The sequence below is a fragment of the Meriones unguiculatus genome, chromosome 11 (genome assembly GCF_030254825.1).
Source record: "Meriones unguiculatus strain TT.TT164.6M chromosome 11, Bangor_MerUng_6.1, whole genome shotgun sequence".
In the NCBI taxonomy this organism is placed as follows: Eukaryota; Metazoa; Chordata; class Mammalia; order Rodentia; family Muridae; genus Meriones; species Meriones unguiculatus.
In genome coordinates, this window is record NC_083359.1 from 54,629,057 (window position 1) to 54,652,973 (window position 23,917).

Consider the following 23,917-nt stretch of genomic DNA (forward strand, 5'->3'; position numbering starts at 1 on the left):
GCTGTGTTCTCTGAGGCTAGAGTGAAAAAGCAAGTGCCAATTACAAAAAGTCTCAGACTCTCTTCAGGAATTTAAATTTGAAGTTATAGACACTATCTGTCCATTCAACAACTTTTTTTTTTTTTTTAAGCACATGCTACATGCCAGGGCACTGTTCTAGGCTTCATGAATACAGAAGTTTCAAAATGACAGTAAGGGCTGGTTGTGGTGGTACATGTCTTTAATTCCCTTCAGGGAGCAGAGCTGTCGGGATCTCTATCCAAGAACAGCCTGGATAAACAAGATCCAAACCACCCAGGGTTATACACTAAAAGATTCTGTCTCCAAAAGTTAAATAAATGAATTAATAAGTAAAAAATAAGGATTTAAAAAAGTTTAATAGCCTTTCTCAGCATCACTTCCTTCTTTAGACACCCCATCTTTCTAAGAGTCCTCATTATCATCTTTTCTCTCTCTCTCTCTTTTGTTGTTGTTTTTCAAGACAAGGGTTTCTCTGTGTAGCCCTGGCTGTCCTGGAACTCACTCTGTAGACCAGGCTGGCCTGAACTCCTCTGAGGCCTGGCCTGCCTCTGCCTCCCCAGTGCTGGGACTAAAGGTGTGTGCCACTACCAAAAGAGCCCTCTTATTTATCCTTCTTCTGTACCTATCCACAGGCCTGCAGCTCTAACTCAGTGCTGTACACCTGGGTGTCTAAGTGCTGCAGAAGAAATTCGGATAGTATCTGCATTGTATTAAAATACCCAGTACCAGCTGTGGCTTCTGTGCTGGCTGTAGGCAGTTGCCCCGCTAAACCCTTCTCTTGGTGCTGGAGTTTAAGCGAGGGCCTTGTGTAAGCTGGGTTATATACTCCTTCATTTCTTTTTATGGTCATTTTAAACCTAACCATTTTCCTCAAGTCTTCAATTCTACCTTTTGTTTGTTTAATTTGTTTTGTTTTTTGAAACAGGGTTTCTTTTTCTGTGTTTTCCTGGTTGTCCTGGAACTCTGTATACCAGGCTGGCCTTGAACACAAAGATCTGTCTGCCTCTGTCTCCTAAGTACTGGGATTAAAGGCCTGCATCACCACAGCTACCTTTCAATCCTATTTTGACTCCTTTTCTCTCAGCAGAATCCTTAGAGACTATCAAGTAGCAACTCTTTTTTTCTCAGGGTATAGCCTCCAGATTAACCAGTGTACAAATGTGTCTGCCTGGAGTCTCTCCACCCAAAGACTTCACCCGGTGCGCCTCAACCCCATCTCCTTCTTTCAGACAGTTTTCATTTTTCTCCCTTTCTCTCCCTGTTCTCACCTCTCAACATATGAGCAAATTTCTTTCTTGTCTTAAAGGAAAATCAAGCCACATGTGGTGGCTCCGCACGCAGGAGACAGAATTAGTAAGTACATCATGAATTTCAAGCCAGCCTGGACTACATGGCAAGTTCAAATGCCAGCCCGAGCTACATGTGAAAACCTGTGCCAAATAATAATGCTTTGCCTAATCCTTCAAGCTCCTGTTTCCTGCTTTGTTTCTCCTCTAGTTGTTAAATTTCTAGAATGTGTCTGTTGTTTGTTTGTTTGTTTGTTTGTTTTAGAATGTGTCTTTTCACTCTTCAAGCTATTGGACCCTGATTTAACACTCATAGGCTTCTCTTCCTCTGGTCTCACCTAGTGATGCCCACAAGGTTTCTTTCCACCTGCTCAGATTTCATCCTCAATGAAAACAAAACAACATTCTCCCCCAAATAATTTTAAATTGTGAACTCACTTTTGTTGTTGTTGTTAAGACTGAGTTTATTTTTAATATATATATATATTAAAATATATATATGCTGTGTGGGTATGTGCACATGCGTGTAGAGGCCAGAAGAAGGCAGCAGTTACCCTGGAGTTACATACCGTTGGGTAGCTGCCTGACCTGCCTGCTTCTTTCTGCCTCACACGTGCCTGCATTGGGGGTTTGCAGCACCAGGCCGGGCTTGTGAACTCTTTGTACTGCTTTTCTCCTCCATAGGACTACATAGGACTTCCTCTAGTTGTCCAAACTCCCTTTCTGCTAGGCGGTTTTCTCTTTGAGCTCTTTCCACTTTTACTGATCAAGGGAGGGCTTTTATAGCCCTTGTCTCCTGGAAAACTGCTTGTGTTTATTACAGAGCTTCCTATACATAGGAGGTAAAAAATCAAAGGCCCCATATGTTTTACAAAGACCTTTCTTATTTTGACAGACTGGAATGGTAGCATCTTAAATATTTCCCTAAGGCAAGGCAAGGGATACCTAGCAGCTGTTTCCATGGGAGCCTTAGCTGGAGAGCTGTGGGCATCTGAGCTGAGCCACCCCGACCCCAAGGCTTGAAGGGGTGCTGAGGAGGAAGGCTGAGAACCATGATCTTTACCCTGACTGGCAAAAGGAAGAAAGGGTTGAAGACAAAAGTAGCACTGGTCAGTACTGGGTGGAGCCTTTAGGAAAATGCTTGACACGGGTGCTTCAAGGCAGGTGCTTAGAGAAAATAACAGTTTCAAAGTTTTCCTCCTATCTTAACAGGGTTGGAGGTTCCTCTGCTTCTCCTTCCACCTCTGGTCGGAAGACCGCCCCTGAGCTAACTCGAGAGAAAAGTGCCAACACAGCTTCCTCACCTGCACCTCCTCCATCAAGGTGGTAGTTCGTTAGAGCATCCCTATCATGCATAATTATAAGAAGAAATTTTTCAAACCGGTAACTGAACGCTCATTCGGTGTCCCTTCCAATAGGGTGCTCTAGCTTGCCCTCACCCAACCCAGAGCAAGGGGTTCCAGCCCGGAAAGCTACGACCATCTGCTAGCGGGAAGTGGGTCTGCTTGCCTCGGGGTCCGCTCAGGACGCCGCGCAGAGCGCGGAGGCGGGAGGAGGGAGGGAGGGAGGGAGGGGGGAGGGAGCGAGGGAGAAAGGGAAGGAGGCCCAGGTTCCCGCCGCCCCGCCCTCTGGCTCCCGCGACTCGGCGTTTCGGCGCTGCGGCTGCTGCCGGCGGCCTGGGCCGCGGTCCTGGCAGGAGCCGGTGAGCCTCTCGCGCCGTGCAGTGCGCCGGCTGTCCGGGAGATGGCTTCTCCCTGCTCGCCCGCCGCTCGCGCTATTGTCTCACCCCGGGCCGCCTGACTGCGAGCTCGTGCACGCTCCCGGCAGACAGCACGGGGCCCCGGACCGGCCCCCACGCCCGTCGCCTGCCCGCGTGTCCCCTGTCCCCTGCAGCGGGGATCCCAGAGCTGGTGCGGGACGGGTGAGAGGGGAGCAGGCGGCACTGAACATCACGCGAGGGCTGGAGCCACCTGGAGCCTCTGAGCCAGCCGGGTCGGCGAAGCCCAAGACGCCCAGCCACGACAGTCGGGGTGTCGCGGCGGAACCCACGGCCAGGTAGGACGAGCACGAGGGGAGGAGCACGGCCCCGGGGCTCTAGCGCGCCCTGCTAATCGAGGCGGCGTGGGCAGGGCTCCCGCCCCGAAGCGCCAGCACCAGGGGCAACAATGGCAGCGCGGAGAGCGCAGTCTGGTCCTCCGAGCCCAGCAGGTTGCTCGCCCGCACCCCATGGCTGGCCCGCGACTCGCGGCCTCAGCGGGCCGGCACCCACCGCCTCCTCTGGAAGACACTTCCCGGGTGTAGCTGCTGGGCGAGCTGAGCCAGGGGACCGCTTTGGAGTCGATTTGTTTATTAGTTTGTTTAAGAGCAAAACCTGTCCTGGAGTGGGGGTGGTGGGAGTGGTGCCTTCCTGGGCAGCGGGTTTGAGAAGTCAGCGTCCACCCTCGGTACTGTATACATTTTTCGGCCAGGCGGAGGGTAGGACTGGCCTTATAAGGACACTGCAGAAGCAAAAGCCTGAAAGCTTGCAGGAGAGACCAGTACCCTCAAGCCTGCATCCCGACCCTCCGGGAAAGTGCTCCTCATCTGGGCAGCACTTGCCCCCCCATTTCTTAGTTCCATACAGCAGCAGCTTTGGTGGTGTGGTGCCATAGAAGCTGGAAGCCCTGGCAAGGCTGCCAAGCTGGGGTGGAGTGGGGAGTTCAGGGGTTTGGCAGGCCTCTGGGATGTGGAAAGAGGTTACCAAATGTATGAGGTTAGTGCATACACCCTTGCTGGTGGAGGTTGGTGTGTGGAATCAGCCATAGCCCTTCTCTTACTCCTGCAGGCTAACCTGGCCCTACATCTCACCTCCCTTTTAGGTCTTTGTGGTTTCCCTCTCCCAGCCCACCAGTCATGTTTTGGGTGGAAGTCCTATTGTCTCTGGCTGCCCTGGTATTTCTATTCAACTTGGTCAGAGAGTTCTGCAATTTGGACTGTTTGATGGGCCTTAGCAGGCCTGAGCTAGCCTTAGCTAGCTACCTGGGCTACAAAAGTGGGCTGATACTGCCCCTCCTTTCTCTAAACTACCTGCTTGTCTGGGATGTGGCCAAGCAGATGTGAGAAATTTGCACTGAATTCTAGCCCCAGAACAGCCCTGAATGAAAACTTAACTCTATTTGCTTCCCTTAGGCCTGGGAAAGATATCCAGGAGAAAAGTGGTTCTGAAATGGCAATTCTGACCTACAAATATTCTCCCCCTCTCCAGTTGCAGCTGTAGCTCCTAGAGCAATCAGTGTGAGACTAAAGAACCGAGGCACCTCCAGAGCCTGGCAGTCCCACTTGGGGCTGCATCCGTGGAAAAATAAAGTTGAGGCACATTTTAGAGCCCTGCCTGACAGCCAGTGGCATCTGAGGAGAGAGTGGCTTTAAGCAGGAGCCCCAGACCCAGGCTGTGGCTGCTTCTCCTTCTGCTTCTCCATAAGCCCAAGATTTGGCCTGTGTAGCTCAGAGCCTACCGCCGAGTGCATGGGTGTGTATGTCTGAATCTGATCAAGCTTCCATGCCTGGCCAGAAGGCAGCCTATTCATTTTCCTTTCTTTCCACTGGAACACTGGTAAGGGATGGCCAATTTGTTTATTTGGGGCCCTGGGCATTTTTCTGAGGTGCTCTTTTGGATTTGCCTGGTGCTCTGGAATCAATCTCTTTCTCTCTCTCCGTCTGCCATGACCTAATTGTGTTTCAACAGAAACTCCACACCCTTTTAGACCTTTAGGTCCCTTTGTGGTGCTCTGCCCCAGCATTTTACAGTTGTTGTGTGGCTGTGGGAGCCATCAGAGAGAAAAATGGAGGAGTCTCTGTCTCTTTGGGGTGTTGGAACTAATCACAAGCTTGAAGTTCTTCATACTTCCAGCCTGTGCAATGTTCACACAATGAGGAGTGGTAGAGATGGCGAACACGAGGCCGAGCTTTGATTGAGTCCTAGTGAGACTTGCTGTCTAGAGGTGTGAACATGGACAATTTGTGTATTTTATTCCATTTTCATGGAATAAACAGGAGGGAAAGTGTTGTGGCTCATAGAATTGTTTCAAATACATACCTTATCCAATTATGTGTGCAAAAACAATCAGGAGACTGCAAAGCACCCCACAGATATTGGCTATAGCATCCATCCTAAGAGAGGGGTGTAGATGGAGTAGGTTGAGGGGACTATGGAGTAGGGAACATGCCAGAACCTTTCCTTTTTGAGTAAGGGAAGCATGCTGTGAGAATATAAATACTATTCCTTGTGTGTTCCTCTGTAAATAGATCTGACAGATGGGAGAGAAAGACTGTTTAGTATTCGTAGGGGACTGGGGGGAAGACTTTCCAAAGGCAGCCTACAGCCTGCAGACAGGGCAATGCTGACCTGGCAGAAACCATAATAGCTAACGCATACTGGTGTCAGCCAGCATACATGACCGAGGTGGGATTTGAAGCAGGCAAGCTCCCTGCACACCCCATGCTCATAGCTCGGAATCACTACCAGAGACAGAGAACAAGCGGGCAGCATGGCACCAGACTAGAACCCACCTCAGGTAAGAAACTTCTGAAGGGCAGGGGCCCAGTAAGGTGCTTCCCAGCCCCAGCCTTGCTGAGCACCTCTTTAATTCCATGTTGTTAGGGAATAGAAGCATGAGTGTGAGAATTCCCGGGCTCCTCACTTGCTTTCCCTGTCAGGATAACCAGATCAAGTCATTTTGTCATCTTTATGGGCAACTCTGGTAGTAGATTTGGGCTTCGGAGGTTCTGGGAAAATTAGGACAGTTTTCTCATTTTAGTCCAGTGGTTCTCAACTTTCCTAATTCTGGGAACCTTTAATACAGCTCCTCCTCATATTATGGTGACTTCCAACCATAAAATTATTTCATTGCTACTTTGTAACTGTAATTTTGCAACTGTTATGAATCATAATGTACATATCTGATATGCAAGATATCTGATAGTCTACTCTTGTGAAAGGTCATTCATCCCACCAAAGGGGTCTTGACCCACAGGTTGAGAACCAGTTTTAGTATATTTGTATTGGATTTATTTGATATCTCTTTATGTGTGTGTGTATATAAGCATTTGTTCATTTGTTCATGTGTGTAGGTATGGTTGTATATATGCCATGGCATACTTAAGGGGGTCAGAGAACAACCTTCATGTATTCAGTCCTTGCCTTGTTTAAGATTGGGTCTCTTTGGCCAGGAGTAAAGCAGAGCTGGCTGGCTCCTCCTGGATGTCCTCACATGTTTCTGCTTCCCATTGCCCAGCACTAGTGCATCAACTTTTACACAAGATCTCGGCTCTCTGGATAGTGCAGCAATTGATTTTCCCCCTATTGAATTTTTCTCCCCAGGCCCTGGTATCTGGTTTCATAAAACAAAGGTGAGGGGTGATTATTATTCCTTAAGACCACACAAAATATTGGAACTGAGCAAGACCTTGATAGTAACCTCCTTGAGAAGTGGCTTCGAGGTCACAGCTTTGCTAGCAGCACTGCAAGTTCATGCTGGCTCCATGGCTCAGACCAGAGCCTGCTCTTCTGCTCTTTCAGTCAGAGCTTCAGCCAACCCTGCCACTGGCTTCCTTGTTGGGAAATTCCCCTCAGAACACAGGGAATGGAATTTACCTACCCTCGTTAAGCAGACTCAGAACCCTAGCTACTAGTTCCTCTATCCTGAGAACTCCCTGGAGGATGCTTCACTCTCATAGTATCATATTTCAAAGAGAAGTCAGGGATCCCTTGCCTCTTTGGAAATATATCCCCTTGCTGTACCTGCATCTCTCCCTCTCCTCCCTATATTGTCTTCAAAACATTGCTTTTCCCCTTTCCTGGGCCTTCTCAACCGCAGTCACCAGATGCTAAGCTTTGCTGTCCCCACAGGCTACTTTTTCATTTGTTTTTATTTATTTGAGACTAGGATTCACAAGTCCAGGCTGACCTCAAAGTATGCAACCTAGACTGGCCTTATCCACTGTCCTCTGCCTCCCAAGTGCTGGGATTAAAGGCATATGCCACCACATCAGCCCAAGGAACCCTCTTAACCATACTTTGGACCAGACAAAGGAATAAAAAAGGATGCCCTTGGGCAAAAGTTCAAGTCCACTGAAAAGTGGGAGCACATGATAAATGATGACACCTAAACCTCTCTATTTATAGTGTTCTCAGGACCCAGTTCCACAACCTCAGAGGAAATGGGTGAGGTATCTGGTAATGAAACTGTTTCCCTTTTATAGGAAAAAGATCAGACTAAGCAAGATTAACATGCCCAAGTCAGGTATGCTGGCTCATACCTATCTGTGTTTTTGCATATATATGCATATATGTAAGTATTCTACATGTGTGCCTGTTACCTGTGGAGGTCAGATGAAGGCATCAGATTTCCTGGAACTAGAGTTATAGATGGTTGTGAGCCATCACATGGGTGTTGGGAATTGAACCTGTGTTCTCTGCAAGAGCAGCCTGTGCTATCTGTCATCCACAGAGCCATCTCTCCTGCTCCAGCTTATATCTTTAACCATAATGCTTGGGAGACTGAAGCAGGAGGATTACCTCCCGTTCAAGGATGGCTTGAGATACACAGTGATTTCCCAGCTAGCCCAGACTATAGTATAAAACCCTGTTTCACACAAACAAAAAAACAGATTAGTGGGCTAATATCTATGAAAATGCTTTTTAGCTGTAAATACCTGCATGAATAAAAGTTGTTTTATTCTAATCACTAGTGCAGTACATCTAATCACTTACACACATATATAAGTGTGTAAGAAGATGTAAAGATTTTGGAGATGTTCCAGGGAGACAAAACAGCTTCCATTAGGAAGCTAAGCTCAGGCTCTTTGCTAAGGGGTGGTACTTGAAGAGGGAGGGTGGGCAGAGGAAGCAGTCATATAAGTGGCAGTATGTAAGAAAACATAGTCTTGGAAAATGCTTAGTACATATCAAGGTTTAAGGGTGACACAGAGAACTGGGCTGGGACTCTAAATGGAACCTCTTGAGTGCCTGATAAAGAAGAGACAAATGTTTGCCTCTTTCTTTCTTTCTTTCTTTCTTTCTTTCTTTCTTTCTTTCTTTCTTTCTTTCTTTCTTTCTTTCTTGGTTTTTGGAGACAGGGCTTCTCTTTGTAGCCTTGGCTGTCCTGGGCTTGCTTTGTAAACCAGGCTGGCCTCAAACTCACAGAGATCTGTCTGCCTCTGCCTCCCAGAGTGCTGGGATCACAGGTGCAACACTGAACCCGGCTGTTTCCTTTTTTTTTTTTTTTTTTTTAATTAAAAAGAATTTATCTATTTCTGCATATGTGTATATGTGCCTGTGTGTGCAGGTACCAGTGGAGGCCAGAAGGAAGCATTGGAGCCCCTAAACTAGAGTTACAGGCAATTGTCAGCTGTGTCCTGAAAACTGAACTCCGGTCCTCTACAAGAGCAGCAAGTGCTCTTCACTGCTGAGCCACCTCTCCAGCCTCTGTATTTTTAGTTTGTTTTCTTTGGTTATTTGTGATAGGGTCTTATATAGTCAGACACCTTGAACTCACTGGCTGAGGCCTGCCGGGAACTTCTGACTCCCTTTCCTGGAGCTTCTAAGCTTTAGCAGGGTTTACAGGCCTGCCCTGCTACACCCTGCTCTGGTTTGTTTGCCTTGTGGGAAGGGATCTGAATGTTGAACACAGGGCACTTGGTAGATTTGTTTGCTTGGCTCCTTTGGTTTTTGAGAGATGGTCTTACATAGACCTCAAGGCTGGCTTCAAACTCCAGACCTCCTGCCTCTTATTCTCCAGTGCTGAGATTTACAGGTGTGTACCAACATGCCTACTTTGGCCAAAAGAAGTATTCTGGGGGTGTAGAGGGAAAGCACGGCAGGGGAGGGGGGCCCAGAATGACTGCCAACGTCAGTGTGAAAACATTTGGTCCAATGCAGTGAGCCTGGGATTCCATGAGAGCCTGTGTTTCCCCTGTTGGAGAAGAAGGAGGTGGGGGGTGGGCAGGGAGATGAAGTTTGAAGTTTCAGTTTAATTCTTGATCCTATCATTTCCTGATTGTGTGACCTTGGGCAGGCTGCTTAATCCCTTTCCTGTTTTACAGTTTCCTCACCCGTAAAATAAGTATAATAATATCCACAGTCAAGAACTGTTATATGGATCAATAAGACAATACGAAGCATAGAATACCAAAGGAATAAAAGGCCAGTTTCCTCCTTCCTTCCACTGCTTGAGCCCCTCCTCCAGCTGCTGACAAAGCGTGCTGGCATTCGTGTGCTGTGGAGGTATTTCCCTGGCTCTGTGGATTTCCTTTCCCCAGTGTGCTTGGCCTTCAGTCATACCCTGGGTACACACCCACGCTGCAAGCTTTATTAGCTGATCCCCGAAGAGAAAGTCCTGTGCTTGCTGCTTCTCTGGGAGACCCTGGGTGAGGGTCCCATGAAGAAGGAGCTTGTGAGTATGTTCTGCTGAACCAGGTGGACTCCCTTTCGTTGAGTGACCCTTTTACTGAGTATAGATTTAGGTGCTTTTCTCCGCTGGACCTTCTTAGGCAAATTGGGGGATAATGGATGGGAGAGTGTGTCAAGCCATGTACCCATGAAATAGCACCACACTGCCTGACACCTCCCCCCCCACGCCCATCACGTTCTTCTTTGAAATTCTATATGACCTTACTGCAGAGACTTGAAACACTCTTTTGAACACCCGTTAAAGGTGTGGATCCTGTTTGGTGGTTGACAAGGCTCATACTGAACAAGAATGCATGGCAGAGCATAAGGAGATTGACAAGGCTCACACTTCTGAGCAAGCATGCATGGCACATATGCAGAGCAAAGGGAGACTGAAAGTAAGAAGATTGGAAAGAGGAAACAGGAGTGTCTAAGGATTTTGAGTGGTAGGTGGGAATGGAAAGAGAAATAGAAAGTACGTGTGTGTGTGTGTGTGTGTGTGTGTGTGTGTGTGTGTGTGTGTAGGGGCAACAATAGCCAGACTTTGAGGTCTCCATCAGGTGTGGATGAGAAACAGCTTGGACAGACCCTACCCTTCTGTACCTATAGACAAAAGGTCACTGCTACAAGTCTAAGGTTAGCCAGGTGAATCTGGGGAAGCCTGGCAGGAACCACCCCCTGAGGTCTGGTACCCCACAACCTTGCTTGCTCCCCACTCCCAGAACCTCCTGTAAGCATTCCCTTCTTGTGGCTCGGAGGTTTGGGACACTGAGGGTCCCCGAATGGGGTTTTTCTCTATTGGAACTGATGTAGCTGAGTTCTTAGTCAACCCTTCATTTGGGGTCTTTGGCTGACTTAGAGCAGGATATCCTTTGGGCTGGCACCAGGGAGAGGGGAAGCCTTCGGCTGCACACATAGCCCTTAGGGAAGGTCTGGTGACCAGCTGTATCAGGCTGAACTAAGAATAACGAAGACCAGGGTTGGAGGGATCAACAACTCCAAGAGGTGAGCAGTACAAGGAGATTGTTCCAGAGAGAGCAAGAGATTGTGGGCTCAGGAGACCAAGGAGGCCTACATTAGCAAGCTAACCACCTGTCTCTGATGGGTAGTCAACCCTCCCATGGCGGTTTCCTGGGCCTGGTGGGCTGGGCCCTCTCCTTCCTCTGCTTTTTAAATGCAAACTGTCCTGGAGGGAGTCACGCCTGTGCCTCTGACACCCCTGTGTGAATTAGGGTCCCCTGCCTGGTGGTATTCCATTATAATGGGGACTTTTTTCCTAAAGGAAAATTGCAAACTGGGTCACTTTCTTCTCTCATCTCTTCTCCTTGTCTGTGCTGACATTGTGGTTTCCCCCATGCCTTCCTGAATCAGAAGGTAACTATCCATTTCTGGCGTTTACAAGAAGTCCTGGAATCGGGGGGGGGGGGGGGGGGGGGGGCGGGCAGCTCTCTGGGGTCTGCACTTTCCTGGCAGTCTCTTTCCCCTGGGTGCTCCACCTGTAGGCCAGAGCTGGGGTGCAGAGAAGCTAGAAGCGGCATGAAAAGGGCCAGGGCTGCCCCTGAATCTGGGATTGGCCGTTTATTTATTTTTTTCTTCAGTGTTAACCTACTTTTCTCAGATGTCTTTGCCAGTGACACTGAGAATGTGACCTTGGAGTCTAAGCCATCTCTCCTCTGCTTAGGAAGCTGATGAAGGAGGGAGATGGAGGGTGTGTAGATGTATAGGGATATAGGAAGAGATAAGGAATGGGGAAATACAGAGTGCTTGAAAGGTGCAGGGGTATAAGGATTGTGGGGTAGTGTGAGTATGGAGTGTGAAACAGGAGGGTGTGGGATTAGCATGGAGTAGGAGGAGACACAAAGAATATGTGTAGGATGGGGAAAGTGTATGGTGGGGTAGATAAAAGAGGGTTCGGGAGCATGCTCAGTTTATAAGTCCTACCGCTTTGGTTGCCTGGGAATGACTATAGTCTCTCAGGGATTGTCAGGATGTAAGGAGAGTGAGCGTGGACTGAACACACTCCACTGAATGACCACATGGCTACAGCGCTGATGTGGGGATGGATGGTGTGGTGGCAGAGAGGGGGCAGTTAGCAGGGTGTGGAGACATATGGGCTAGAGCTTCCTACCCAGAGGAGAGAAAGGAGCTAGCTTCTGGGGTGGCATGGGTCTGGTTCCCCACTCATTCCCCTCCCCACTCCCATCCCACTGCTCTTCTCTGGAGGCAGAGGAATGGGAAGAGTCTGCACTCCTTAGAGAGAACCTGAGGCTGAACTGAAGGAGACTAGCTTGTTTTGGGGGGGACTTGGTGAAGGAAGAGCAGAAAGCAGGAGCCATGGAAACAGTGAGCAGTGAGGCTGCAAGGACACGTGTAAGTGGAATGCTGCACATCCTCAGAGTAGGGATTAGATGACCACGGCAAAGGGAGAGTATAGGCCAGCTGAGAGAATGACCTTGCGCTGGAATGCAGTGTCTATTGCTATGACGGAAGGAACTTTACGACCAAAGCAACTCAGGGAGAGAAGGGTTTGTTTTGCTTACACTTCCAAGTGACAGTCTGTCATTGAGAAAGTCAGGGCAGGAACCCGGAGGTAGGATCTGATGCAAAGGCCATGTAGGGGACTTATTTACTGGTTTGCTTTCCCGGGCTTGCTCAGCCTGCTTTATGAAAGAACCCAGGACCACCAGCTCAGGGATGGCAGGCACCACCCACAATCAATAGGCTGGGCCCTCTCCCATTGATCACTATTTAAAAAATGCCCTACAGGCTTGCCTGCAGCCTGCTCTTACAAATTGTCTCAATTAAGGTTCCCTCCTCCCTGGGACTCTAGCTTCTGTGAGGGAAAAAAAAAAAAAAAAAAAGCCAACACAGGGCTTAAAAACCAAAGCCAGCATTGGGTCTTTCTGATCTACTTCCAGGGGCGGGGAGGGAGTTGGATTCCTGGCAGGAGATCCAGAGATTTAATGATGTTTCCTGTTCTTGCTGGAGTTGGGAGGAACAGGAAGAACAAGGCAGTAGGTATGTGGTGTGAGGAGTGGGGCATGGGCTCCTAATTGTTAAGCCATGATGGACAGAGCCAGAGATCTTCCCTGGAGAGAAAAATCTGGGAGCCAAAGAGAGCAATTAAATCTATGACAAGCCACATGGGCTGGGCCATACCTGTAATCTCAACATTTGGGAGGTAGAGTCAGGTGAATCAAGAGTTTGAAAACAGCCTTGGCTACATAATATGTTAAAGGCCAGCCTGGGCTTCATGGGACCCTGTATAAACAAAACAACAACAGAAACCAACTCAAGGCATGGGAGCACACATCTTTACTCCCAGAACTTGGAAGGCAAAGACTGGTGGGTTTGAGGCAAGCTTGGTCTACAGAGCAAGTTCTAGGCTAGCCAAGGCTATACAGGAAACTCTCAGAGAGAGTGAGGAGGGAAGAAAAAAGAAAAAGCAAAGAAGAAAAGCAAGAAAACAACAAAACACCAAATGAAACAACAACAAATAATACTTAGGGTCTCCAACCCCTGGATCCTGTGTATCCTGAAGGAGGTGCTTCCCAAGATAGTCCTGGAATGAGTTCCCTGAGTAAAAACTACTAAAAGTTGGTGTGTTCAAGGCCCTCTGGATATTTTCCATTTTATTTGAGAGCTCTCCATGTTCTTGCCCTATGAGGTGTCTCGGGTTGGGTTGTGTAACCCTTTCCTGCTCCATGCCCCAAGGAGGGGTGAATTTTTACATATGTTTACCATGTCTGCTGGACTGAGTGCTCCTTGGAATTACATGCCAGTTACCTGAGTATTTCTTGTATTTGCCTGTTCTCAACACCATGGGGGTCAGTTCTGTGGATTGGAATTTGGGGGAGGAAGAAACAACCCAGACCCTTTAGGTTCTTCGGATCCTGAGCAGATCTGAACTACGGTGGCAGAGCTAGAAGCTTCTCTGCCAGCTTGGGGCACTTCAGGCCTCCCTCCCTGGCACAGGCTCATGGGAGGGAGGGCCAGCTTTCTCCCTACTCTATGACTCTGAACCATTGTGTGGTTCTGCCCAGCCTCATTGCCCCTCTGCCTGCCCCTCGTCATTTGTGAGCCTCTGTATAGACTGAGTGTAAGTATGTTGCTTGGTGCTTCTCAGACCCTGGCACCAATCTACGTGACCATGAGCTTGTTTTCTTCCTTTACCATCTGACTGCCCTATGTTTGGGAGGAGCTGTCTTTTCACTCGGTTCTTGTCTTTCAGAGAACGCCTCACTTGAGAGACTAGAGAAATACATGACTACAAACCCTAGAATCATGACCACAGGGGAGGGGCCCGGAGCTTGTGTTTTAGAAACATTTTCCAGGTGACAGTTACTGGTGTTCAAATGTGAACTATTGGACTATGTAGGAAGCTATGTTGTTCTGTGAGTGTGATACTTTATGGGTATGCCAAGAACATTGTATTTACATAATTTGCCCTGGCAGGTATTAGGAGATCCAAGCTGAAGTATTGATAGCATTACTTTGAAATGCTTAAGCAGAAAAAGAACACAAATTGGCGAGTGGGGATTGGAACCTGGCTGCCAGCAATTCCCTTCTCTTCTGAGACCTAAATGGCAATTTGCTCCTTCGCCCTTCCCTTCCAGAGCTGGGACTCAAGTGCAAGGCCTCCTATAGATAGGTGAGCGATCCACTACTCAGCCCTCAGTCTACTGTCTACAGTCTACTCAGGCTACTGTTTGCTTTTTTAAAGAATTCCTAGTGTTCTTTACAACCAGTGGAGCAGAGCAGTTTCCAATGTGTCTGCCCAACAGAAGCTGGTACAGAAGGGAAAAGCAGGGAATATGAGACCCTAGTTACTCAAATAGTTGGTCCCCACACCTGGAAAATGAAATCCTGAGTTCTTAGAGGAAGCCAGTTCACACTATCTCCAGATGATTACTGCTTTCTTTCCCCTCTGACCTCCCCTTTTCTGTGGTGCTCCCTGAGCCTCCCCTCCCCTTGGAGGTAGCAGGGATGCTGTTTGTCCTGTCTCCTTGCTGCCATGGCTGACAGCCTAGTCATACGCTTGCTCACAGCCAGGGGTGGTAGTTAGAGAGGGGTAACTCTTTGCTTTTCTGTCTGCATTCCAGACTGGGAAGGGCCTGAGGAGTGGGCCTGCTTGAACTACCCCTGGGCTTTCCCTATGACTTTGGGATTCTTAGAAAAATCTCACTTTAAGGAACCAGAAAGTATGTATGACATCCAGAATTTCAGAAGTATAAGGCACTTTGTATAGTCTTTTGTTCATCTGTGTACGTCCCTGCCTTGCTGCTGCCACACCTAACCCAGCTCCATTCTGTGTTGGAAAGACCCTGTGAAAGGATACCATCTGTGTTCTGGTCACTCATCTCCATGTCTACAAAATCCTTACTACTAGAAAGTGCTGTCCTTACATTTTAGTTCATAGCCATTCTCTGCAGAAGTATGTTAATTTGGGGCTTGAGGTTAGAGAAAATAACATGTAATTTTTAAAATCTTTATTTGTTTATTTAATTTGTTTTGAGACAGGGTCTTGTCTAGCTTATGCTGGCCTCAAACTCATATAACTGAGGCTGGTTTTGAACTCCTGATCCTTCTGCCTCTAACTTGTGATTCCTGTGGTCACAAATGTATACCATTATACCTGATACTTTTAAAACTAGTTTTTCTAGTAAATTTAATTTTGAATACAATATTTTAATTAAAATTGTATACAATTTTAAATAAAATATTGTATATATTAGCATTTTGCCTACATGTATGCGTGCCTGGTGCCCATGGAGGCCAGAAGAGGGTGTTGGATCCTCTTGGAACTGGAATTACAGACAGTTGTGAGCTGTCATGTGGGTGGATCCTGAAAGAGCAGCCAGTGCTTTCAACCACTGAACCATCTTTCCAGTCCCTGAATATAATATTTTAAGACCATTTTTGAGATTTGTATAAGGGTTGTAGGGTCCAATTTGGAGGTTTGTAGAAAGCGTTTGAAGAACATAATCTTAAAGTAAAGTCACAGGAGGGAACTGGATTGGGAAAGCCATGCCCTGAAGCATGTGCCTACATCAAGTCAAACGGTGCTAAATGCATAGTTAGAGATGAGAGGGAGACAGTGATAAAGCTTTTAACTGAGGTCAATAGGGGGCCATTGAGGGGGTCTAAGCAGGAAGTGAAGCAATTTGATTCATACCTTAAGAAGACCCCCAGGCTTTTGGAGCAAAGCCTTGAAGAGGGGGTGATTAGGAGTGTTAGGAGTCTGTTTTTCTAGCCCAGGAGAAAGAAAAGAGCTTGAACTAGGACAGTAGCAGTTAGGATGGAAGAAAGGATTAGCTTTGGAACTAATGAGCAGAATCCCACAGGCCTTGGTGATGGGACTTCACATGAGAAGAAGGAAGGCTTTCAGAATGACTTCAGGGGCTTCTAACCTGGGATTCATTGGGGAGCCAAGAATGGGAGCAGAGAAGAAAGGCGATGGTGGTTGTGGTTTGGCTCTTTGGGTTTGAGGTGCAGGTGATCACATACAATGAAGGAGGAATACACATCTGGAATTATCAGCCTGAGGGTGGTATGGCTCGGAACAGGGTAGGTGAGACTGTGAGTGGAGGAAAGAGGAATGAACACAGGTTGGGAATGGAGGTTTGTGGCAACACCAATGTTTGAAGAGTGCATAAAGGGAGAGGAAGAGTGATGATAGGGAGAATAAAGAAATAGTCCGGTGAGATGGCTCAACAGGGAAAGTGCTTGCTGTGCAAGCCTGCTGACCTGAGTTTGATTCCTGAAACTCACAAAAGGTGGAAGGAGAGAACCAACTCCTGAAAGTTGTTTTCTGACCTCCACACATGCACCGTGGCACATGCATATGTCCGTGCGTGCTCACACCACACACACACTAATAAATAAGGAAATAAATAAATAGAAATATTGTCGCAGGCCCTGAGGGCGGCGGATAGGGGAAGAAGGGCATGGTCTAGAGAGCCAACTGGGCTAGAATAAGCAACATCTGGAGACATGGGATCCCTCTGAGCCAGGCAGCCAAGGTGTTTTGGCTTTAGTGGGAGCAGACCGCACAGGACAGCCAGGGAACGTGGAAAGGAGCCTCGGGGGTCATCCACTGTTTCCTGAAGTTTAGCTGGGGATGGAAGGGAGAGCCCAGAGAACCAAAGCCAAGGGAATTCGAGCTGTAGATTTTGGTTTTAAGTTGGGAGAGGCATTGTTTATACGCCAGTGTGAAGCCGGTGAAGCTGGAGGAGACGGGAAGGAATATTACTCTGCTGAACATCTGGTGGGTGGGGCATGAGAGGAAGCCAGTTGTAGCAGTAGAAGGCCAGATGGAATAAACTCTGGCTGCAAAGTGCTGGATAGGTTAGTGTGGGAAGAAGCAGGAAGTTGAGAGAATATTGCCCATGGCCTTGGTTTTCCACTTCACAATGGTGCCCAGCTAAGGCAAATGTGAACAGTCTTGTTTATCCCAGCTCAGGGCTAAAATACAATTGCCTTCTGGATTAAATTTATTAAACTGGGCTGGAGTATAGCTCTGTAGTATACTGACTGGTGGCCCAGTCAGTCCTATGCTCATCACTTCTCTAGTACCTTGTAAAAACACTAGGGTACTCTTTTTTATTGTTTTTGTTGGTTGGTTGGTTGGTTTTGATTTGTTTTGTTTTTTGAGACAGGGTTTCTCTATGTAGCCTTGGCTATTCTGGACTTGCTTTGTAGACCAGGCTGGACTTGAACTCACAATGATCCATTTGCCTCTACTTCTCTGAGTGCTGGGGTTACAGGTGTGTGCCACCACACCCAGCTTAGGGTACTCTTTTCTGGGACCATTTTCCCACCTCTGGAAAATCCTTCCCTCACATCCCCTGTGGGTCAAAAGTAACCTTTAGGAGCTGTGAAGAATGGAGAGGTCAGCAGCTGGAGAAATGAGCAGACACTGCTTTGAGCTAGTCCATCTTTGAGGACCTCTTAAGTATGGTTGGTCATAATCACATACCCACAGGCAGCCATGGCTCTGGCCAGAGTGCCAACCCTCATCTACCAAATTCACCAGGGCCCTAGGAGGGCCCCTCAGCTGAAGGAGGACATGTTCCCTATTTTGAATTGAGTGAAACTTGTCAAAGAATCTGAAAGGGCTGGGGATGTGGCTCAGTAGTAGAGCATAAAGCTCTGCTTTCCATCCTTCCATCCCTGTGTATGTGCATGTGTGCACACATACACAAACTCAAATACATACACACCACACACACCACATATACACATACCACACACACCACACACACACACCACACACACACACCACACACACACACACCACTCACACACCACACACACATACACACTCCCATACCATATACACATAAACACATACCACACACACTTACATACTCACCACACACATCACATATACCATACACACACACACACACACACACACACACACACATTTATCTATGCATGGTGGCACACACCTGTAAACCAGCACTTGGGAGGTTGAGGCAGAAAAACCAGGAGTTCAAGGTCATTTTCAGTTACACATTTCACCTGCCTGAGTTACAGAGACACAAGGTTCAACAAAAACCAAACAAAGAAGACATGCAAACTCTATCTGAACCTTTCTATGGTTGTGGCCATGAGGAACAAATAACGCGGCACACGGGTTTGTGTGCCCTTGGGTGAAGCTGCCCTACAGAAGAAACAGTAGATTAGCTTCCCTGCTGCTGAAGGTTAGAAGCGACTGCTTCACACTTCCAGACACACAGAGCCCTGGGATCTCTCAGGGAGTTGTTTTATTTATTTTTATTAAATGCCAACAGTCTGCCACGGACCAATTAACTCAGAAGCTATTGAACGTGTGTGGGTGTTGAGCTGTGAACAGTTCCTCTGTGCTTCTGAGCCACACGACAGCCTAACCTTGTCGTTAGGTGCGCTAGTACAGTACCTCTCAACTCTTCTCACGGGCCCTGGAGTGAGCTTGCAGCCAAAGACAGCTGACCTGGGTTCCTATCTGGCTTCCTCAGGGTGGAAGGCATATCAGTGTTTTGGCGCATGCGTGCTCAGGCGCCCTGTCTCACCTGTTGTTGAACTTTGAGTAATTATAAAGCCTGCTGAGCAGAGCTGTGTTATACATTTGTGCTTTGCTGGGGTTTAATTGACATGTCATAAACAGTGTATATTTAAAGTGTTCAACATGGTAAGTTTGGCACAGGAACACACTAATGAAATCGCTACCACCGGCAAGATAATGAATGGGCTGCAGACAGAGCTCGGGAGAGTGCTTGCCTAGCACGCATGAGCCATAGTTGTGATATTTGCAGAAAGCAGGTGGTGGGGAGAAAAAAAAAAGAAAAAAGATAATAAGCATATTCATTGCTCCCAAAAGTTCCCTTATGGCTTATGGTAATCCTTCTCTTTTCTTCCCAGATAAGCACCCATCTGTTTTTCCTCACAGTCGCTCAATTTACATTCTCAGAAATTTCCTGTAAATGCAATGATACATACTCATACTCTTTTGTCTGGCAGGTTCTGTTCAACAGAGTTAATTTGAGACTCATCTACAATTTTACATTTGTCAATAATTCATTCATTTTCATTGCTAAGTAGCACTCGGTTACACTTATGTAGGTGGATCACTTTTTGCTTTGTTTAAGAGAGCTCAGGCTGGCCTTTGGACATTTATGTAGCTAAGAATGACCTTGAACCTCTGGTCTTCTTGCTCCTGCCTCCTCTGCTGAGATCACAGGTGTGCATCACCACATCTGCTTTTATGTGTTCCTGGGGTCAAACCCAGGGCTTTGTGTACACTAGATAAGTACTAACTGAGCCCATTCTCCATCCAGACCTTTCATCTTTTCAAGAGAATCATCTGTTGATAGATATTTGGGTCATTCCTAGTTTGGGGGTATTACAAGAAAAGCATCTATGCTTACTATTTGAGGCTTACTGTTTTGTTTTTACTTACTTGTAGTGCTGGGTTGTTTATTATTTATTTGTAGTGGTGGGTATCAAATTCAGAGCCTGGGCATGCTGGGCAAGCATACCACTGATAGGTTACAGCCCTAGTCCTGTATTTAACATCTGTGTACAAGTCTGTGTAACCGTGTGTGGTTGAGTCATAAGTAGACATGCGTTTGCCTTTGCTGGAAGCTGCCCACTTTCCAAGGTGCTTATGCCATTTTACATTCCTGACGAGCTGTGTGTGACTGTAAGGGAGCTGGCCTCTACTTTTTGCTAATTTGGGTTTTGTTTTTGTTTTGTTTTGAGACAAGGTTTCTCTTTGTAACCCTGGCTGCCCTGGAACTAACTCTATAGACCAGGCTGGCCTTAAACTCACAGAGATACACCTGCCTTTGCCTTCCAAGTGCTGGGATTACAGGCATGTGCTACCACCACCCCACTTCCTTGCTAATTTTAACTTTTAGAATTATGTACTTTTATTGTGTGTGTATAAATGTTTGCGTGACCCTTGGAGGTCAGGAGAGGCCATCAAATTGCCTAGAACTGGAGTTAACAATGGTTGTGAACCACCACATGAGTGCTGAGAACTGAGCATGGGTCTTCTGCAAGAGCAGCAAAAGTTCTTAACCACTGAACCATCTACCCAGCCCCTTTTTTGTTAATTTTTGCTTTGAAATGTCTCTCATGTCACCCAGGCTGACTATGAACTCCTGGTTCTGGGTTTTACCTCCTTAATGCTTGGATTATAGACTGTGCCACCATGCCAGCTTAATTTTTTTTTCTGTATGGCGCTGGGGATCAAACCTAGGGCCTTGAATCTCCTAGTCACTAAGCCTTGTTGCTGGAACCCCTTCCTTTCTAATTAACTTAAACTATTTAACTTTATTTAAAAATTAAAGTATTTAACATATAATACGAGTATGTGAGTATGGGTGAATATGCTATGCCACTGTGTGCATAGAGATCAGAGGACAACTCTGAGGACCTGGTTCTGTCTTTCCACTGTGAGTTTTGGCCATCAAACCCAGGTCCTCAGGCTTGTGCAGCAAACGCTTTTACTACTAAACCATCAAACTGCCTCAACTGCCCTTAATTTTGAAAAGCACTTTTGTCAGTAGTTCTCAACTCGTGTGTCAGGGGTCTCAACTTGTGTGTTTGGGGGTCAAACAACCTTTTCACAGGGGTTGCCTAAGACCATTGGAAAATACATATATTTACATTACAATTCATAATAGTAGCAAAATTATAGTTTTAAAGCAAATAATTTTATGGTTGTGGGCTACCACAACATGAGGAACTGTATTATAGGGTTGCAGCACTAGGAAGGTCGAGAAACACCGCTTTAGAAAGTTCTGGAGATGGAGGTCAGGGCCTCATGCATTCTGGACAGTCCATCACTGAGTTCCACCTCTCAACAGCTTTCCTCTTGGACTGAAGGGACCCTGCTTCCCACTTTTATTCTTGGCTGGTTAAATGACTCCTGAAAGTTGTCCTATGATCTCTACATATGTCCATGGCATTCATTCCCTTCCCTAACCACATAAATAATTGTTAAAAATAAGTAAATCAAGTTACTTCTTTCTTTCCTTGAAGCACATGTGATGGAAATAAGAATAGAAATTAGGACCAGAGATGGATACATTTACAATGATGGCTGGATGGCTGTAATAAAGTTGTCCTGAGGTCTCTTTTTTTTTTTCTCTGTCTTTCTGTTTCTTTATTTCTATTGTGGGCATTGAGGAAATGGGCACTGGCCCAGATTACATTACTTTATTGTCACAGTATCAGCTTACTGACCAGTCTTGCTCTGTAACTAAATCACATTTTTACCCATTGCCTGCAGGTCCCAAGACAACATGTACCAGCCCTCCAGGCCCGGCACTGGCAGGAAGTAGAAGGCTTCATTGTCCCCTGTGCCCTCCCTCACCATGTCTTCAACTCAGGGCAATGGGGAGCACTGGAAGTCCCTGGAGTCAGTGGGCATCAGCCGCAAAGAGCTGGCTATGGCTGAAGCCCTGCAGATGGAGTATGATGCTCTTTCCCGGCTCCGACATCACAAGGAGGAGAGCAGGGCCAAGCAGAACACAGAGCCCTCTCTCATCAGCTGGGATGAGCCAGCTTTGGACTTCTACAGCAAGTCAGGAGGCAGGCGGACCGACCTCAAGCTCTTGCGTGGTCTTTCTGGCTCTGATCCCACCCTGAATTATAACTCCATTTCCCCACCAGAACAGCTCCCCAACTCTACCTCCCAGGATCCCCAGCCTGGCCCAGATCCCTGGCCCAAGGGCTCCCTGTCTGGAGACTATCTCTATATTTTTGATGGCTCAGATGGGAGGTGCTCTTTGTCTCCAGGGTCAAGTGACACAGATGGCTCTTGCAAGAAACTATCCCCGCCTCCTCTGCCTCCTCGGGTCTCTATCTGGGATGCCCCTCCCTTGCCTCCTAGAAAGGGCTCCCCCTCGCCCTCCAAGATCTCTCAGCCTAATGACATCAACAGTTTTTCTTTGGTGGAACAGCCCTCTGATAAACTGCTGAGGCCCCAAGACCTAGAAGAAGGAGAGCTACCTGATGGTGGGGGACAGCAACGTGTGCTGGGGTCTGTGGACTATGATGGCATCAATGATGCAATTACAAGGCTCAACCTGAAGTCAACTTATGATTCTGAGATATTGTCTGATGCCACCAGGGGCTGGAAGGAGGGCCGAGGGCCCCTGGACTTCAACAAAGACACCTCTGGAAAACCTGTGGCCCGGAGCAAGACGATGCCCCCTCAGGTGCCCCCCCGAACCTACACTTCCCGATATGCCAACCGGAAGAATGTGACACCTGGCAAGAACCGCCGGATTTCTGCTGCTCCGGTGAGGACCTTACTGTGTGTTCATTCAGAACATAAACCATTGTCTCTTTGTCATCCCAAAGTCAGATCTAGCAAGTACTCACTTGCCCTTCTCATCTTCTCTTCTGCTTCTGCCCTTGGGGCCCTTGAGTGCTTGGGGTGCTAGGCCGGAAACATCAGGAAAGGAGGCTGGGTCAGGAACATCAGGAAAGGTCTGGCTCTTTTTCTGGGTTAAGTTTCAGTCCTAGCCAAAAGAACCTCTGGCGGCAGGTAATGGCTGCTAATAGGTACTTCCTTCATGATGTAAGGACTGAGTTAGGAGTCACCAGACTTACCATCGACTTTGGCTGAATGGTAACTTGAGCTGCTTTCTGAGGCTCTGCCCTGCCAACTGCTGTACAGCCCTGTTCGTGATGTTAGCTGCTTGCTACTGCTCCTGTGATCCCATCCAGAGCTCCACAACACCCTGTCTCATGCTCCAACATCACACAGCAAGAAATGGCAGAGCTGGTATTAAACCTTGCTCTCATTCCAAAGTCTCTCTCTTCCTCCTTCTTTCTCTCACCTTCCCTTCCTCACTGCTTTTTATTGTGATAAAGTATATGTAACATAACATTTACCATCAGCCATTTAAAAGTATATAGTTGAGTGGCAGTAAGTACAGTCACACCATGGAGGTGTTTACCTTTAGCTTCTTTCCTCACCCTTTCCTCAGTGAAAATACTTAGAAAAAGCCTGACAGTATGATAATAGTGCTTTGGCTTATATCATTTATTATAAATTATATTATATTATATTATATTCATGATAAAGTGCAATGTTTCTACATTGTCATCCCAGGTAGCTTCTACAAAAGCCTTGATATATATTTGGCCCATGGAGTGTCAGGATTACCTCCAAAGGTGGGACCTGAGGGCCACCTGGTTTTACCCTTGACTTCTCGACACCCTGTTCCCCCGGAGTCAAGCCCCTGCTCCATAGCTTCTTCTGTAGCAACTTACGGCCCCTCATTTCAAATCTCTTTCCTCCTTACCCATTGTGTTCGTGCAACAGGGTTTTCCCACCTCATGTCCAGCCTTAGGGATCAATTCCAACTCTACGTAGCTGCACAGTCCTTCCTTCCTCTGCTTTTGTAGAGACAGCCCCTCAGAGCCTAATGGGGTGAGCTGCAGTTCCAGAGGCTTTTTAAAGGCTCAACTCAGAGGTGGGGCTGCTCCTGCTATTTATAGGGCTGGGGAGAGTTCCTCACACAGAGCTGGGCCTGCTCAGAGTCAGGCAGCCTGGGTTAGGTGGTCACCTTTGTCTTCCCTCCCCCATCTCGTGTGTCATCAGAGTACTGAAAGGGAGCCTGATCTGGCCTCCAGTCTCCTTGAAGAAGCAAGGGCAAAGCAAAAGCTCTTGCCAGTG

At 47.4% G+C, this 23,917-nt stretch overlaps 1 protein-coding gene across 2 annotated transcripts in view; it reads left to right on the plus strand.

Annotated features, from left to right (window-relative positions):
* Window positions 1–2,898: 2,898 nt before the first annotated feature.
* Pik3c2b (phosphatidylinositol-4-phosphate 3-kinase catalytic subunit type 2 beta) overlaps window positions 2,899–23,917 on the plus strand; it is a 63,657-nt gene continuing 42,638 nt past the window's right edge. For both annotated transcript variants that reach the window (XM_021636379.2, XM_021636380.2), the window contains exons 1-2: window positions 2,899–3,362; window positions 21,518–22,532. In XM_021636379.2, the coding sequence (XP_021492054.1) occupies window positions 21,603–22,532 (930 nt within the window). In that variant the 5' untranslated portion in view covers window positions 2,899–3,362; window positions 21,518–21,602. The remainder of the gene's footprint in view (window positions 3,363–21,517; window positions 22,533–23,917) is intronic.